The sequence below is a fragment of the Octodon degus genome, unplaced genomic scaffold (assembly GCF_000260255.1).
Source record: "Octodon degus isolate 3935 unplaced genomic scaffold, OctDeg1.0 scaffold00230, whole genome shotgun sequence".
In the NCBI taxonomy this organism is placed as follows: Eukaryota; Metazoa; Chordata; class Mammalia; order Rodentia; family Octodontidae; genus Octodon; species Octodon degus.
The window spans coordinates 2,749,280-2,765,976 of record NW_004524806.1 but is presented as its reverse complement, the minus strand read 5'-3'; the positions used below and the strand labels follow the sequence as shown (position 1 = coordinate 2,765,976).

The window sequence follows — 16,697 nt, the reverse complement described above, 5'->3', positions numbered from 1 at the left end:
CTTCTCCAAAGCTTTCCATGGCTCCTTACTACCCAAAAGAAACTGCCAGCCACTCAGCAGCCTGGGTCCCTTGCCTCTGCTCCAGCCCCTTCCCAGCCTTCCTCTGCTGGTCCATTGACCTGAAAGAACCTTTTTTGAAACACTTGTATCCCTGAATGTCTTGAGGATGTGTCAAATGTAAGGCCTTTTCTCTGTCATGAAAGTATTTCACTTCTCCATCAAACTTGAAAGAGAGTTTTGCAGGGTATAGTAGTCCGGGCTGGAATTTGTTTTCATAGAGGACTTGAAGTACTCTGCTCCATGCTCTTCTTGCCTTCATGGTTTGTGAAGAGAAGTCGGCTGTAATTCTGATGGGTTTTCCTTTGAATGTGATCTGCTTCTTTTCTCTAGTGGCTTTCAGTATATTATTCTTGTGCTGAATTTCTGGGATCTTGACTATTATATGTCTCGGTGTGTTTTTAGTTGGATTGAGGTTCCTTGGCATTCTGTATGCTTCAGTTACCTGAATGTCAGATTGTTTCCTCATATTTGGGAAGTTTTCTGCTATTACTTCTGCCCATATTTCTTTAATGTCATTTGTATTGACTCCTTCTTTCTCATTGATGTCTATTAGTCTCACATTGTTCATCTTTGCATCATCTTGCAGGTGATGGATTATTTTTTCCTGCATCCTAGTTGTTTTTAAGAGATCCTTTCTTACCTTTTCACTAGCTACACCAGCATCTTCAAGATCTGAAACTCTGTCTTCACTTTCACTTAAATGGTTTTGCAAGCTTGTGATTGAGATTTTAATTTCCTCTATATCTGTTTGACTCTGCTTCATGCGATCTATTTCTTTCCTATATTGCACATTCAAGGAATCCGTCATTTTTCTAATCTCCTCTATTTTTTTTTATAGATGTGTTCTTTAGAAGCCGTTATAAATTCTTTTACTGCAGTGTTTTTTTCAGATTGGGTTTCCTCCCTATGTTTCTGTAGTTGATTCTTTACTTGAGATGCTAGGAGTTTTGAGAATTCTTTTTTTATTTCAGAAAAGAATTCTGCTCTGAGTTCCTCTATAACTTTCTGCTGTTGCTTATTTACTATCGACACTATTAATTTGCACATTTGAGCTGAGCTAGTAGAAAAGAATTCTGCACTGAGTTCCCCTATGACTTTCTGCTGTTGCTTATTTACTATCGACGCTATTAATTCATACACTTGAGCTGAGCTAGTGTCCGCTGCACTTGTTCTGGGTGGGCATTGGGTTTCCTCCATATGTTTCTGCATTTGATTCTTTACTACAGATGTTATTAATTCAGGGATTTCTTATATCATTTCCAATTTGAGTTCCTCTATACCTTTCTGAAACTGTTTCTTTATTTCAGAAGCCATTGATTCATTGCTTTCAGCTGTGTGATTCCCAATTTGTTCTGTATTAGTGTCCTCTGCAGTTGTTATGGGTGGGCTTGGGTTCTGAGATTGCATTTTGCTCCTTCTCATTGTCATTTTGTGCAGCACTGTCTTCTGACCTTTGTTGTAGATCTTTGTTGCAGCTATAACCTTATCACCTACTGAAGTTCAGGTGCAGATCTACAAAATTTGGATTTATCCAGCTGTGCCTGGCTTGGGTCTGGCTGCTGTGCTCAGCTCCTTCCTGCTGCTGCCCTTGGGGGTGAACCTGTTGAGCCCCTCTGGCAAGATTTTCTGCTCCTGGACTAGCTGGGTGGTCCTGTCCCCTGTACTCTCTGCAGGTATTGCAGCTGCAGGGTTTAACCACAGGCCTGTATGCCAGACCTGAGCTGAGTCTGGAGGGGACAAGGTAGAGTAGGGGTAGAGGCAGCTCTCCCACACACTCACCAGGCTTGGACTAGGACTGGATCTGGGGGTTCCCGGAATGCGACAGAAATTCCTACTCTGTGGCGGGGTGTGTGTGGGGGGTACTACGGAGTGATGGGGGCATCCCAAGAGGGTGAAAGAGGGTGTCACCCATGCTGCACCTGGGCTGGGACCAGTAGGTCATGCCTGCACAGGGTAGCCAGAAGCTCTCCCACACAGTCACTGGGCCTGGGCTAGGACTGGGTCTGGGGGTTCCTGGAATGCAGCAGAAATTCCTACTCGGTGGGCGGGAGTAGGGGAGGTGCTGCGGAGTGGTGGGGGGTGTCCCAAGGGGGTGGAAGAGGGTCTCACTCACGCTGCACCTGGACTGGAACCAGTAGGTCCCGGCAGCGCAGGGTAGCCGGAAGCTCTCCCACACACTCACCGGGCCTGGGCTAAGACTGGGGCAAGGCCTTTTCTTATAGGTTTCATTGCTGGGAAGTAAAATCCCACAGGCCTCTCTCAGCTCCCACCTGCCAGGCTTCTGTGAGTACGTCACTGGTCCCCCAACTCAGACTTCTGAGGTTCTGCTTCATTGTTTATACCTCCACTACGTTGCTCACTGTGCTGCTCAATACCCTGCAGGTGCTCAAGAAGAGGACATTGCATGGGTTGCCAAGCACAGCTGGAAAGGACCGCCTCCCCTTTCTGGCTTTCCTATACCCCACTGGTATCCATGGATAGTTCCCAACTTGCCTGTGGCCTGTCCACTCTCCAAGCAGCTGTCATTTCCTGCCTCCACCCATTTGTGGCAAAACTGCGTGGCCTGGGTCCCATCCCACAGAATTTTCACTCAGTGCACTCATTCCAGCACTCATGCACACTGGGGCATGTGTTACCCTTCCCAGGGGTATGGAGCCCTGGCCAGCAACAGCTATGCTCTGGAAGGCTCTCTCTCTCTCTCTCTCTCTCTCTCTCTCTCTCTCTCTCTCTCTCTCTCTTTCTTCCCTACTATTCTTCTCTTTCCTTTCCTTCCTTTGTTCCCACTCCCCTTTCTCTACTCTTTCTTCTTTCCTTTCTTCCTTGTATCTTTCGGTATTTATTAAAACCCATTATACACCTGGCATTAGAGGCCAGTTGTGCCTATAGGACCTGATCTCTCTCCTGGAGATGTCTACTATTAGAGGCTCAGCAATATGCAAATACACAGTTGCATCCTGGATAAGCAAAGTTAAGATGGTGAATCCCATCCTAGGCAGATGTGGGAAGCCCAGAGGGCAGGATTTCACAGAACAGGCTGGCAGATGCCTGGCCACCTCCAGCATCCAGAGCCCAGCCAGGAAAGTCAGGGCTGGAAATAAGACCAAACTCAGTACCATAGCACCCTCCGCTGCCCAGGTGCTGCAAAAGCAGGGAAGTCTCAGAGACTGATTTGTTTGTTTGATTGGTTTTTGAGACTCTGCAGTCCAGGCTGCCCTAAATTTTCTTTCTTTCTTTTTTCTTTTTTTTAATATAACTTTATTTATTTAGTGTGTGTGTGGCCAGTTCAGCCCACCAGGGGGCGGGGCTGGCTGGCATGTGGTGCTGGGGATTGAACCGCCGTCTCTGCTTTTGCTTAGCTTAGCTTGTTCTAAGGAGGTGCTTTAGACCACTGAACCATCTCACCAGCCCCTGCCCTAAATTTTCAGTAACCCTCCTGCCTCAGTCGTCTGAGTGTTGGGTTACAGATGTGTACCACTTCTCAGGGCTGAGACTGCTTACTTTTTGGCTAGGAAGAAAGTAAGCAGCTGGTCTCACAGCTGTGGAGGCCAACTGGAATGGTGGCAAGAACCTAACAGCCTCGAGACTCAGCCTTGGCATCAGATCAGCTCCCCTGTGGTTGCTTGGCTCTGGGACCTTGGGCTTGTTGCTCAGTCCTTCTGATCCTCAGTTCTTCCATAAGAAAGAAAAGGGGACTGCCCACACTCCCACAGGGGGTGAGAAGAGTGCCCAGTGCCTGGAGACTACTTTAAATATCAATTCTAGGGGCTGGGGAGATGGCTCAGTGGAATAAGTGCTTCCCTGGCAAATGCAAGGGCCTGAGCTCAACCCCTGGTTCTGAAAAAAAAAAAAAAAAAATCAATTCTATTTAAAAATGACCCAATCAGTGTAATGTTCTTAGAATTGGCCAGGAAGATAGTAAATGACAGTGAAGTAGTTTATATTCCTGGCACCTGCCATCTGCCGGAATTATTCCTGGATCCTGATGGGCCCAGAAATGCCAGTAGCAGTCATAATAAATAATGTAAGGTATGTAATAACGTTATTACTGGCATTTTTAGGCACTTTTTGGTCTAAGAAGATAGTTATAAAGTTCCTTAAATCCAATACTATCATATTGTACAGTAAGTGACTGGCATCCGTATATATTTAGTTGGTTTTTTTTTAAGACAAAGTTTTGCTATGTAATTCAGGTTGGCCTTGAACTCTCAGAGATCCTCCTGCTTCCGCTTCCTGAGTGCTGGGATTATTGGCATGTGCCACCAAGCCCGGTGATATCTATTTTTAATAAATATGAAGAAGAGTGATTTTATTAATTTGGGGTAACATCTCTTCCCACAAAGAATCTTAGCTTTTGTCAGTTTTTGGTTGTTTCTTGCTTCTCTCCATTGGCTTCGAGGCTGTGCCACATTATTTCATTAGGATCAACAAGAGTGCTCCAGGGTGGTGACAAAGTCCAATTTTGTGGCTCAGGACTGAGAAGTTTCCTGGAATGTTGGAGTGTTGAAACTGGGACAAAGTGGGAAAACTAGCCAGTCACATTTACATCTCTCCACCCTGCTAGTACAGAAACTTATTCCCAGGAGACAAGATGGGCACAACCCCAGTGAGGGGCTAAAGGCTGAATGCTGTAGGTGTAACTTCTGGTTTTGGCACTACATGGCTGTGTGACTTCAGGGGGTCACTGTAAAGGTAATTTTTAACTGATAGCTAGACACCAGATTCCAGGATGGGCCGAACAAACCAGCCTGTTCTCATAATTAGAGACCAACAAAGCTCAGCTAGCCTTGGTGTTCCAGCACCACCCGCAACTTTGAAGAGTCAAGCAGTGTCTCTCATTCTGTTAGCTTGTTTCAAGGATTTATCCCTTAGAGATGGACTGGCCTGGTCTGTGACAATGGCTGGTTCTTTCTGCTCACCCCAGCCTTTGCCTTCTCTGCTGTATGATGAGAGAGACTCCCAATTAACCCACTCAAAGTAAAACTGCCTGTTATGAGCAAATGTATGGAACCAATCACAGAGTACCCTACTGCTTGCCTTTTGTAATGCCTTCTAACAACCTATAGAAGTACTGTAAAACCCCAGGACATGGCTGATGATTTGGAACTGAGATTCCATCAGCCCACTAGCATAATGAAATTGTATGTTTCCAGAGTCATTTGGAACAGACCAGATGATCTGTTTTGCCGTCTGCAACACCACAACCTTTCTGAACTTTAAAGCTGGATGGTTATCAGTATTGAGATAAGAGGCCTGGGGTGGGGGAGTGGAGAAAAAGATGGACAGGAGAAGAGAGGAGAGGAGAGGACAGCAGCGCAGAGCAGAAGCATCCTGGCAGTTTGTAGGGGCCCCTGAGCCCCATATACACTGGGTCCCTGTGCCACCCGGGGGTCTGTCCCACAGAACTCTCCCAGCTGCCCCCCCCTTCAAGTCTCCCATCCCAGGGCCCCTGCAGTCACCACCACTGAGGCTAATTAAGAAAAACACAACATCCAACTCCTTTACTTCTGAAGTCTGCTCCGCAAAGGGAAGCAGGAAACATAGGGCAGGGGGCTTAATAAAAAAAAATACTATAATTACTCAAATACTGACATCTGGGCCCTCTCTGAGCACTGTGAGCCCATTCCTGGCCTGCTATGTCCCCATGGAAACCCCACCTCACCCTGGGGTGCAGGGTGGCACCAGGTGGGCTTGGGGAGCCAGTGCTAGGACAGGTGTCACCACCGCAGAAAGTCCCTAATGAGCTTCCAGAGCTTGGTGACCCAGATGTTGGCCCCCAGGTCCATCAGGTACTGGATCTCGGGGGTGAGCATGCGCCGGCACAGCTGTTCGTGCCGCCGGCCGATGCTCTTCTTGAGGTTGTAGCCCAGGATGGACTTGGCACCCAGCGGCTGCCAGGGCTGCATGGCCGAGTCCTGGATGGCAGCCGCATCCACCGCCTGCCCGCCGTCTATGCAGATGCGCCGCATGCGCTCGTTGGCCCTGCGCAGGGCGGCCACCTCACGGGCCATGCGCTCGTGCCCGAAGGCCTCTACTTTGTGCCAGAAGCTGGCGTTGAAGTGGCGGTAGAGGCGTGCATCCAGCATGTTCCAGGCAGTGGCGCGGCGGTACAGCTCCCCGGACAGCCGCGGCACCGGGGAGTCGCGTCGCGCATTGAGCTTAAAGTACAGCACGTCCTCCAGCTCCCAGCAGAGCAGGTCCTTGAGCAGCACCAGGGACTCGTCAAAGTACTCCTGGAGGAGCACCAGGTGAAAGCGACGCTCCACCTCCAGGATGTGCTCCTCCACCTGCGGGCTGCTGGGGTCCAGACCGCTGTCGTAGCCCAGGTCGAAGAAGAGCAGGTTGCGGAGGTAGTGGGCGTTGTAGCCGTTGGGGTCATAGTATCGACCCGGGTCCTGCAGGAATTCGGCCAGCTTGTCCTGGCTTGACAGCTTCCACGTGAAGGGCACCAGGGACCCAAAGTAGTGGAAGGAGGACTCAAAGAGTCGGGCGGGGTCGCGCAGCACCGTGATGAAGGTGGCGTTGGGCCGCACCAGCCCGCGCACCTCCTGGTAGTGGAAGCGCATGTGGTTGCAGATGATGTTGAAGCAGGCCCCAGGCTGGTAATCCTGCACCAGGCTGCGCGCGAAGAAGGCCGGGTAGTCGAAGTCGTTGCGGCCACTGGGTAAGGCAAATTTGAGCCTGTGCTTCTGGCCGAAGCGGAACAGGATGTTGAGCAGAGTGCTGCTGGCTGTCTTGTGCGTCTTCATGAACACGATGTCCCTCTGGGGCTGGCACCCTCCTGCCGAGCCGTTGGTGGGGGTCACCAGCTCTGACTCAGTAGGGATGGGGGAGCAGGGCGCAGTGTCCTCTGGGGTCCTGCTGGGGACAGAGGAGGGGGGGAGCCTTGGTGGTGCTGGTCCTGGGACTCAGCACCCTGAGCCCCAGGATCTAGACACAGGGCTGTTGATGACAGTGGTGTTAGCAGAGTGGGGATGGGGCAGCCGATGGCCCTGAGTCCAGGAATGAGGCCTGAGGCAGGAATCTGGTCTCTCTGGCCTCAGTTCCCTCATCTGTGGAGGGGGAAAAGCACAGGCCTGGTTTGTGGGGCTGGCATGAGGTCAAAGTGAGTTGAGGAACCCAGGCTCTGTTGCATTCATGGCCTCTGTGTCATCTGTTTATTATAAAACAGTATTGGTTTGGGACATTAACATTGCATTTTGCAGACCAAAAACAGTGTCATTAGCCAGTTCCTTCCAGTTAAACTTAGCACCACCAACTCAAGGACCAATCTGTGCTAAGCAGCTCATGAGGAGGTCGGGTGACCTGATGTCTAGGAGCCTGAGCTGGCCTCCCAGAGGCCCCAGTTTGAATCCAGGCCCTGACAACTGAATATTCTCACACAAGTTACCCCGCCCTGCTGGAGCTAAATGATGATAATGCAAACCCTGGACGCAGGTTTTGTGCAACTTACTCATGGCACAAGGCAGGCTCTCTTACCCCCACTTTACAGACAGGCTCACCGAGGCCCAGGGTTCTACCACAAGCTTGGCCCTCAGCTATAAAGCTTCTGTCTGACAAAACGTGGTTCAAGGCACAGAGAGGTAGCCTATGAGGCAACTCCCATCATCAGGGCAGGTGCTTCTGTCATTGTGGGGCCTCCCCAACCCCACCTTTAGGTGCCTCATCCACCACTCACATGGAGGCTGGGCTGGCATGCAGCGGGGGCACAGCATAGGAATAGAGCAGTAGCAGAAAGCTGGTGAAGAGGGCACCCAGCACCAGCCCCTTGGCCATGGACTCCCAGCGCTTCTTCGGCTGTGGTGGCATCTCAGGCACCTGGAGGACAGCACAGAGTGGGTATGCGTTAAAGGCTGGTCAGACAAAGCTCAAGCTAGAAGCAGGGACCTGATTGTGCCAGCTCTGAGCCCCCCAGCAGGATCCAGACAGGGGCGAGAGACAGACGCCTGAAGGGAGACAGCCACAGAAACAGAAACACAAGGGTGTCCAGGCGCAAACCCAACACTCTGGAAGGCAGAGGTGGGAGGATCATAATTTTGGGCCCAGCCTGGGTCACTTAGCAAGACCATGTATCAAAGTAGAAAAATAATGTGTCTGAGATGTAGATCAGCACTGAGGCCCTGGGTTCAACCCCCAGTGCCCCCATACACACACATGCACACACACCCACACTCGAACTTGGGACCTTGCACTTGCCAGGCAGGTACTTAAGCTGCTGACGTAACTCCTTGGCCCCTAAATAACTCCTTGTGAGTTTGTGATCAGCCTGGGCTAGAAACTGAGCTCAAGGCCAGCCTGAACTGCATAGTGAGACCTTGTCTCAAAAAGATAATCAATCAATCAGTCAAGCCTATCCCAGTGCCCCACATCCCTGGAGTCCACAGGGGAAACTGAGGTTTAGGTAGGGTTGTTCAAGTAAATGTAAGTTTCAGGCAAACTGTGAATAAATATTGTGTTAGTTGCAGAAATCTATCCGAAATATTGTATGGGTTATACTTAGACTAAAAATCATTCAACCTTTGGTTTCTTTTTAAATTAAGTTTATCAGTGCAATTTACATATACATAATGACCACATTCATCACAGGGAACTTGTACCTGTACATGGTACAATTCACCTCCTTTTTCTCCCATTCTCCTCCCCTCTCTCTCTCTCTTTTTTTTTTTTTTTTTTCTCAGAACCGGGGATTGAACTCAGGCCCTTGTGCTTGCCAGGGAAGCGCTTATTCCACTGAGCCATCTCCCCAGCCTCTCCTCCCCTCTCTTTAGCCCCTCTTCAACTCTTTATTTACAAAGTCTGGCATCCATCTTATCCTTTTATTCTCCTTCCTTTTTCCTCTTACCCCTCTCCAGTTCCCCTTTCCTTTTGAAAAATTTCCTCCTGTTTCCCAATATCTATTATACATTTTAGTTCTTATTTACACTTCCAGTTTCTTTTAGGAGAGAGACAATGCAATATTCATATATATGTGTCCTATTTATTTCACTTAAGGTTATGGTCTCCCAGCCAGGGAAATAGCTCAGGGACTTAAGCCCTTGCCTGGGAAGCACAAGGTCCTGAGTTCAATCTCCATCAAAAAGTATGGTCTCGAGGTCTACAAGGGATCTATACATGCCTCAAGTTTATCCTTTTTATGGCTGAGTAGTACTCCATTGTATTTTTAAAAATGTATCTCTTTTATCCATTCATTGGTTGATGGGCATTTGATGGTTTGAAAGATTCCGCCATTGCAAACTATGCTGCTATGAACATGAGGGCACTGCATATATATCATTGTGATCGGATGCTTTTAATTCTTTTGAGAAGATGCCCAGAAGGGGCACAGCTGGGTCAAATGGTCTATCTACATTTTTACCAGAGTGTCTTGAGATGTTTGTTGTTTTTACTGGTTTGTTTATGGGGAGGTCTGGTCTGAACATGGTAACCTGATCCTCAGGAGACCGTGAATTGGACAGAAATGGGCACAGCTCAGGTTGAGGAACTAGAGCTCAGGGAAACTTTCCATTCCCATCCTGGCTCACATTCCTGATCCCCAGAGGTTGCAAGAAGTCACATCTGCTGTCCTGCGGCCACATGCAAGGCGTATCACCACTGTCCTGGTGAACTGCAGCTAGGTAGCCGCGCACACTAAGCCCAGGTTACCCAAGGCACCCCCACCTTGCCCTGAAGGGCCCCCAGAACACCCCGCCAGGTAGCACCTCTCAGAGCACATCCGCTGGAAAGTTCACGTTCTGAGAACAGACACAGAGAAACACTGTTCAGAGAAAGAAACCACAAGAGAGTATATGGCTGCTCCTGTGATGGTGAGCTACCCTCCGGAAGGTGGGCTGGGCCGGGTGGGCGAGGGTGAGGGCGGGTATTTCCCAAGGGCAGAAATGACCTCAGGAGGCCTCAGCAAGCAACCGTGACATGAAGGCCTTTTCCCGAAGGAGTCATCTGCAGATGTAAAAAAAATAAAATAAAAATTATGCCAACTACACCATGATCTATGTGTTTAAAAAAAGAAAATACTGGAACCACAGTGCTCCACTCCCCCCAGTCCATATATGTGTGTGTGCAAATAGACATGCCGTCCCAGAGAAAAGCAACTGGAGCCTGAGTGTCCTTGTTTTTTTTTTTTTTTTTTTTTTTTTTTTTTTCTTTGCAATGCCTGGGTTCTGAGGTATTTTAGATTTTTGAGTTTTGGATTTTGGAGTATTTATATATATGTAAAATGAATTTTTTTCTTTTGAGACAGGGTCTCTCTATGCAGTTCAGGTTGGCTTTGAACTCACTGTGTAGCCCAGGCTGGCCTTGAGCGTGTAGCAATCCACCTGCCTCAGCCTCTGCCTTCCTGAGCCTCCTGACTACTGGGATTACATGCTCATTCTGTATCTTAAGAGCTAGATTCCAAGTCTAAACAGGAATTCATTCATGTTTAGTATAGCTTATACACATAACCTAAAAGTAATTTTATACAATATTTTTAGTGTGTCTATCTTTATTTATTTATTTTTGTATTTAGGACAGGATGTACAGGGTCTCACTGCATAGATCGGACTTGTAGTCATCCTCCTGTTTACAGCCTCCCAAGTGCTGGGATTGCAGGCACGCACCACCATGCCCAGTCTCAATCACCATCTCAGTGTGCCCCTGGGGTGGGGCCGGTACAGCAGGCAGGGGGATAAAACTTCCAGCCCTGTGTCTGCCTAGGAAGGCACTTTAATCCTCTGAGCTATTTGGCCATCCCTAGTGTGTTTATATTTAGACTCACATGGACTGAGCTGTGGAATTTTCCACCTGCACCACCATGCTAGGTTCTGGCCCTAGTGTGAATTGCTGAATTATTATGGTGGTCATCCAATACGGCTGAAGCTCTTAAAACAACAGCTCATCTTCCCAGAGACCAGCTCCCCCTTCTTCTCCAACTCAGCCCAGGATGCAATTTCCTTGCACCTTTCCCGCCACCTCAGGGAAGACCCCAATCAACTCCTCAGGTATATCTAAACATCCCCCTCAAACTCCATCCCTGGCAAAGGCCATAAAAGCCTCAGCCTCCCTTTGTCCCAATCCAGAGGATTCCTTGTCTTCCCAAATTCTCTCCATGTCCTCTAAGGTAATGAAGCCCCTTTCCCTTTTTCCTTCTGCCTGTTTCTCTGCTGTGACACCGTCAAAACCTATCAGTTTTGGTGCTGTGACCTGGAACGGTGAGTAGTGTGGCTCCTGGGGCATGCTCTGCCCCAGTTTTGAGCTCCCTCACTGAACCTCCTTCTGCTTCTGCTTTTGCCTCTGTCACCTGCCGCTGCTAGTTTGTATCCAACACTGGACAATTTTAATCCACAGAGGTGAGCCCCAAAACTCGTCTTGGGGAATCCCGCCTCGTGTTTTCGTCTCGTCTCGAAAATCATGAGCTCACGTCGGGGTCCCCATTCATCTTCCTTGTCCATCTGGTCCTTGGCTCCCTGCTTTTCTAGTGGATAAAGTGAATGTTAGTCCTCTCACACTCACTCCAGGCTAAAAAGTGACGGCTTTTTAGTGAGAAGTGATGTCCAGCTTTTGCCCTAATCTTTGGCTCACCTTTTAATTCGGTTACCATGGGAAATACTTGTTCCCAGTCCCCAAAAGACACACCACTGGGATGCCTGATCCGTAATCTCAGCTCCCTCGGCCTCCAGAAGGCCATAAAACCTAAGCAATTAATCTTCTACTGTCAGACAGCTTGGCCACAATATAAGCTAGATGGTAAAACCCAGTGGCCTATAGAAAAAACTTTTGACCCACTAATTGTCCAAAGTTTAAAAAACTTCTGTCACTGCACCAGCAAATGGCAGGATAACACCTGTATTCAGGCTTTTTTTTTCTTTGAGGATGCATCCCTCATGTCCCTCCCTCCCTCCCTCCCTCCCTTCCTCAACATCTCTCACTCCACAGTTGCTTAAACCAAGGACAGCCCCCCCCCCCCTTCTAATTTACCCTCTAACTACTTTAACTTTCCGGGACTACAGAGATGCCTTACACTCTCTTTCCTCCCTGCCCCACCTTCTTCACTTCAGTCTACATTCCTTACAATCCTTGCCAACCCCACCCCCACCAATTTACAATCCAATCACAGTCCTTTTTTTTCCTCCAAAAATCTCACTCTATGGGGATCAAACTCAGGACCTTGTACTTTTTTTTGGGGGGGGCACTGGCTCAGAATGCCTTCAGGGCATGTTTGGCTAGCTGGAGTTGTGGGGATCGAACCACAGCAACCTGAGGCTGACTGCTTTGCTGAAGCAGCCACTTAAACAACTGAGCCAAGGGGCAGGCCCCAGGACCTTGTACTTGCCAGGCAGGCGTCTATGCCACTGAGCTATCTCCTCCACCTGACATAGCCCATTTTGTGTTGCTATAACAGAATACCACAGACTAAGTAAGTTATCTTTTTTTAAAAAAAAGTTATTTTTGACAGTTCTGTAGTCTGGGAGGCCCAACACCAAGGCGCTATCACCGGGAAAGAGTTTCTTGTTTCATCATACTGTGGTGGAAGGTAAGAGAATGACAGAGAACAGTAGACTGAACTTGTGGCCTTCCATCTTTTATAATCAGCACTAATCCAAACATGAGTGCAGAGCTGTCACAGCCTAGCCACTTCCAAAAGTCCCACTTCTTAACTGTGCCATGGGGATTACATTTTTAACCTATCCTTTTTTTTGGTGGGGACACATTCAAAGAAAGCAAAAATGTACTAAAATTGTTTGTCATAGTCTGATTTCTGTTACTGTATTATGATAGGTTATGGCTCTAGTAAGAATTGCTGAATTATGGTGGTCTTCTGATATGGCTGAAGCCCTTAAAGCAACAGTTTATCTTCCCAGAGACCACTTCCTCTTCCTTCCCCACTCCAGCCCTGGGTACTACGTCCTGTGACCTTCCCCCCCCCCACACACACACAAGGGAGCCTCCAATCAGCTGCTTATACGTCACTAAACCCGCCCCTCAAACTCTGCCCCTGCCAGATGTCCATAAAGTCTCAGGCTCCCTGTCTTAGGTCAGAGCATCTGCCCAGCTCCCTGCCCTCGGTCCTCTCCGTGTGTTTAGAGTCAATAAAGGCTTTCCCGCCCCCATTTCTGCTTCTCTGCTGCGCCGCCACCACTGCCACCATCGCTGTTGCCTCTGAAACCTATCATTTTTGGTGCCGTGACTCAGGTCAGTGTATGGTGTGACTCCTAGGGCATCCCCTGCCCCTGTTTTGAGCTTCCTCACTGAACCGCCTTCTGCTCCGCTTTTGCCTCTGCCACTGCCTGCTGTTGCTAGCTCGCATCCAACACTGGCCAATCACGTTCTTCACTCATGAGCCCAAAACTACAGGGGTCTTGCTCTTGTCTCGTCTCGAAAATCGTGAGCTCACATCGGGACTCCCCTATCTTCCTTGGCCATCTGGTGCCCGGCTCCCCACTTTTTCTAGTGACAACTGATAAAGTGGGTGTTGGCCTTCTCTCTCTCATACTCACTCCAGGCTAAAAAGTGACGGCTTTTTAGTGGGAAGTGATGTCGGCTTTTGCCCTAATCTTTGGCTCATGTTAATTCGGCCACCATGGGAAACGCTCTTCCCATCCTCCAAAGCACACGCCGCTGGGTTGTCTCATAAAGAACCTCAGTACCCTCAAATTAGAAGGATATCTCAAACCCAAAAGACTAATTTTTCAATTCTATTATCGCAACGGCAAATGGCTAGCAATCTCTTAAAAGCCTTTGTTGACTCTAAAAGCATGACCCTCCCACCTTCTTCCCTCTGCTGTCCCCCTGACCTATCCGCCGGTACTACCTTCTCCACCCCTCTGCTCCAAACTCTGTCGTGTCAGTCTCCTCGGACTCCATCTCTACTTACTCCACCCTCTGCAGCAACATCTCTGCCCTCTGCTTCTGCCTCTGGTTCCCTTGTGGATTCTGCTGCGTCTCTCTCCTCCTCCATACTGAAACCTCAGGTGCCAGCATTTTCCCCTTCCACCTCTTCTCCTCCTGCGGTTCACATCCACCCCCCATGGCTCAACTTCCTTCCAGTGCTCTAAAAGCCTGTGGCTGCCTGCCGTGTGGCCAGCCACCACCATCTTGTGGGCCATGTGGCTACCTGCTGCCATTGTGTGGTTACATCTCCTATGAGGTCAGAGCGCCAACTCGCAGGGCTCCTTCACATGATGAGCCACCGCCATTTTTTGCACCATGTGGCCATCTACGGCCACCATAGGGTCGCTCCTCCTGTGATGTCAGGGTGCTGGCTTAAGGCACCCCATCACATGACAAGCCACTTCCATCTTACATTCCGTGTGGCCGTCCACCTCTCTGTAAGGTCACTCCTGTGACACTGGAGCACTGCCTTGCGCCAGCTACAGGAGGGGTCACCGCCATTTTCTGGGCCATGTGTCTAGCTGCTACCATGTTACAGTGGCTCCTCTTGTGATGTCAGAGCACCACATTTTAGCCTCATCACATGATGGGCCAGCCCATCCTGCGGCCTCTCCTTGGTACATAGTAACTATAATGAGAGGTTTTTGTGTTTTTCAAATTCTTACTAGAGATCTCTGTAAATTGACTTACAAAAGTTCTGACTAGTCTCTCATAATTATAAACTTTAAAAGGTCATCATAGTTTAAGCTGGCCAGAAATATATTTGAGTGCACTCTCATTTTATGAAGATGTCCGTGTGTCCTGTACATACTTGTTTGTTTTCATGTCATTCTGTAAATAGCAATTCCTTTTTATTTGAGCTCTAAAATATAAACTTGAAAGCATGCTTTCTCCTGAGGTTCCAGCTGATCTAGGTAATACCAAAATTAATTTACAATTAAACAAAAACCATTAAAATGGGAAAGATTGTTGGAAAAAACTCTTGATTGATGAATAGAGGGTGGCCAACCTTTGTTCATCAATAGAGAGCCCCCAATAATTTGGTCATTGGTTAAAAGACAAAGTTTTTTCAGTAATTAAAATAAGGTTTTCTCATAAAAGATGCTTAATATATTAAACATATTTATGCCTTTTAAAATACTGTATGCTACAATATAAATTTTCTTTCAGATTTAAACATATGCCTTTCTCTTATGCTCCAGGTATTTATAATAGGTTCCCATCAAACCAACATGAGGTCATCAGCCAAATAATTTTATAACTAAAACTTATGTAATATGTATCCTATGTACATTTAAAGACGCAAAACAAAATGGGGATTTCATGACTGTTATGTTATACTGCTATGTATGACTATTGATGCCAAAAGATCTCTACAAAATTATATAACTGTTGTCCATTAACATCCTACAGGGATTTAACTGCTAAAATGCCCATGGTTGATAAGAAATAATAGTTCTCTGGTTACACTTTATATTTCAAGGTACTTGATACTCAGATAAAATTCTAATAATCGAGTGCATTGCTCCAAACTAAGTATACTGATGTAAACCCAGATTCTCTTAAGGCACCAATTACTATTAATTCCTATTTTATATCTCTGTCTGTTCCTGACATTCATGCAAAGCTAAAAACACAAATCTCAGCCCTCAAACTCCACAGGAAGCATACTTTATCTAACTTTCCATGTCTTCAATAATAGAGACCAAAATTAACTATGTATACTGCCAACTTTTGGCTGCGACACTCAGGACTCCCATCAAAGCAGGACCTTGACAAGGTAATGCTGAGCCTAAACAATGCTGCCACCTGAGCCAAGTGCAGTGAAGAAGGACACTGGGCATGGGCCTGCCCCAACCTGCAGCCATCACTGGGACATCTACAATTGTGCCTGAGGGTCACTGGAAATGCGACTGCCCTGTCTGCCAGAGAGCGGGTAAGTCATCCAATTCCCTGCCCTCACAGGAAATCTCACTACGGCCAGATCCATATACTTGAGCTGCTTGGTCTTGCTACTGAAGAGCAACAACAGAGTTTGGGTTCCATGGCCCACATCGAGGCAACTTTGTTGAGTCCCAAGTCTCACTGGATATCTCAGGTAAAAAAAAAAAAAAAAAAAATTATCCTAAGCTGCCTTTCCAGAAGAAAAAAAATCATTGAGGAATTCAAAACTTTTTTTAAAAAAAAAAAAAAAAAAATCTTTTCTTGCTGACACAGAGACCACATATAGTGTTCCTCCTGAGTTCTAAAATCATTATATTAGCTCTAGTCTCCATAGTGGGTGTTGATGGCTGACCTATATGACCCCTTCAGACAGGCCCATTCCATGCTAACTTCAGACACTGTTCTTCACTCTTAATTTCCTTATGATCCCAACATGTCCCATACCTCTCATGGGGAGAGACCTCCTCCAAAAACTCCACTTCTCTCTCACCTCTCTCTCCACCCACAGTGTACATCCTACAAACCCAACCTCAATGTACAGCTAGCTCCTCCCTTCCTTTTCCCTTGTCGACCATATGCTCTGAGACATTTCCAGTCCCACTCATGCCACACATGCTGTTCCTAGATTAGTGTGCCTCAGTGATCCCACAGTGTTTCTGTACATTCCCCAATACCCAATAGCCCCCACACACCAAGAGACTCAAGCCCATCATTCACCTCCTTACCAATAGTTTTCTTAAAAATATCCACTTGTTATATAATACCCTTATTCTTCCTGTACTCAAACCCGATGACCTCTTTGCCTTCTCATGGACTTATCCAGACACTCT

At 47.7% G+C, this 16,697-nt stretch overlaps 1 protein-coding gene across 5 annotated transcripts in view; it reads right to left on the bottom strand.

The window, feature by feature from the left end:
• Window positions 1-5,553: 5,553 nt before the first annotated feature.
• Window positions 5,554-16,697, bottom strand: part of Gal3st1 (galactose-3-O-sulfotransferase 1) — a 40,365-nt gene continuing 29,221 nt past the window's right edge. For 4 of the 5 annotated variants that reach the window (XM_023705847.1, XM_023705844.1, XM_023705846.1 and 1 more), the window contains exons 2-3: window positions 7,736-7,875; window positions 5,554-6,918 (exon numbers count right to left, since the gene is read on the bottom strand). In XM_023705847.1, the coding sequence (XP_023561615.1) occupies window positions 5,775-6,918; window positions 7,736-7,866 (1,275 nt within the window). In that variant the 5' untranslated portion in view covers window positions 7,867-7,875 and the 3' untranslated portion in view covers window positions 5,554-5,774. The remainder of the gene's footprint in view (window positions 6,919-7,735; window positions 7,876-16,697) is intronic. The other variant, XM_004645526.2, reaches the window with a different exon arrangement.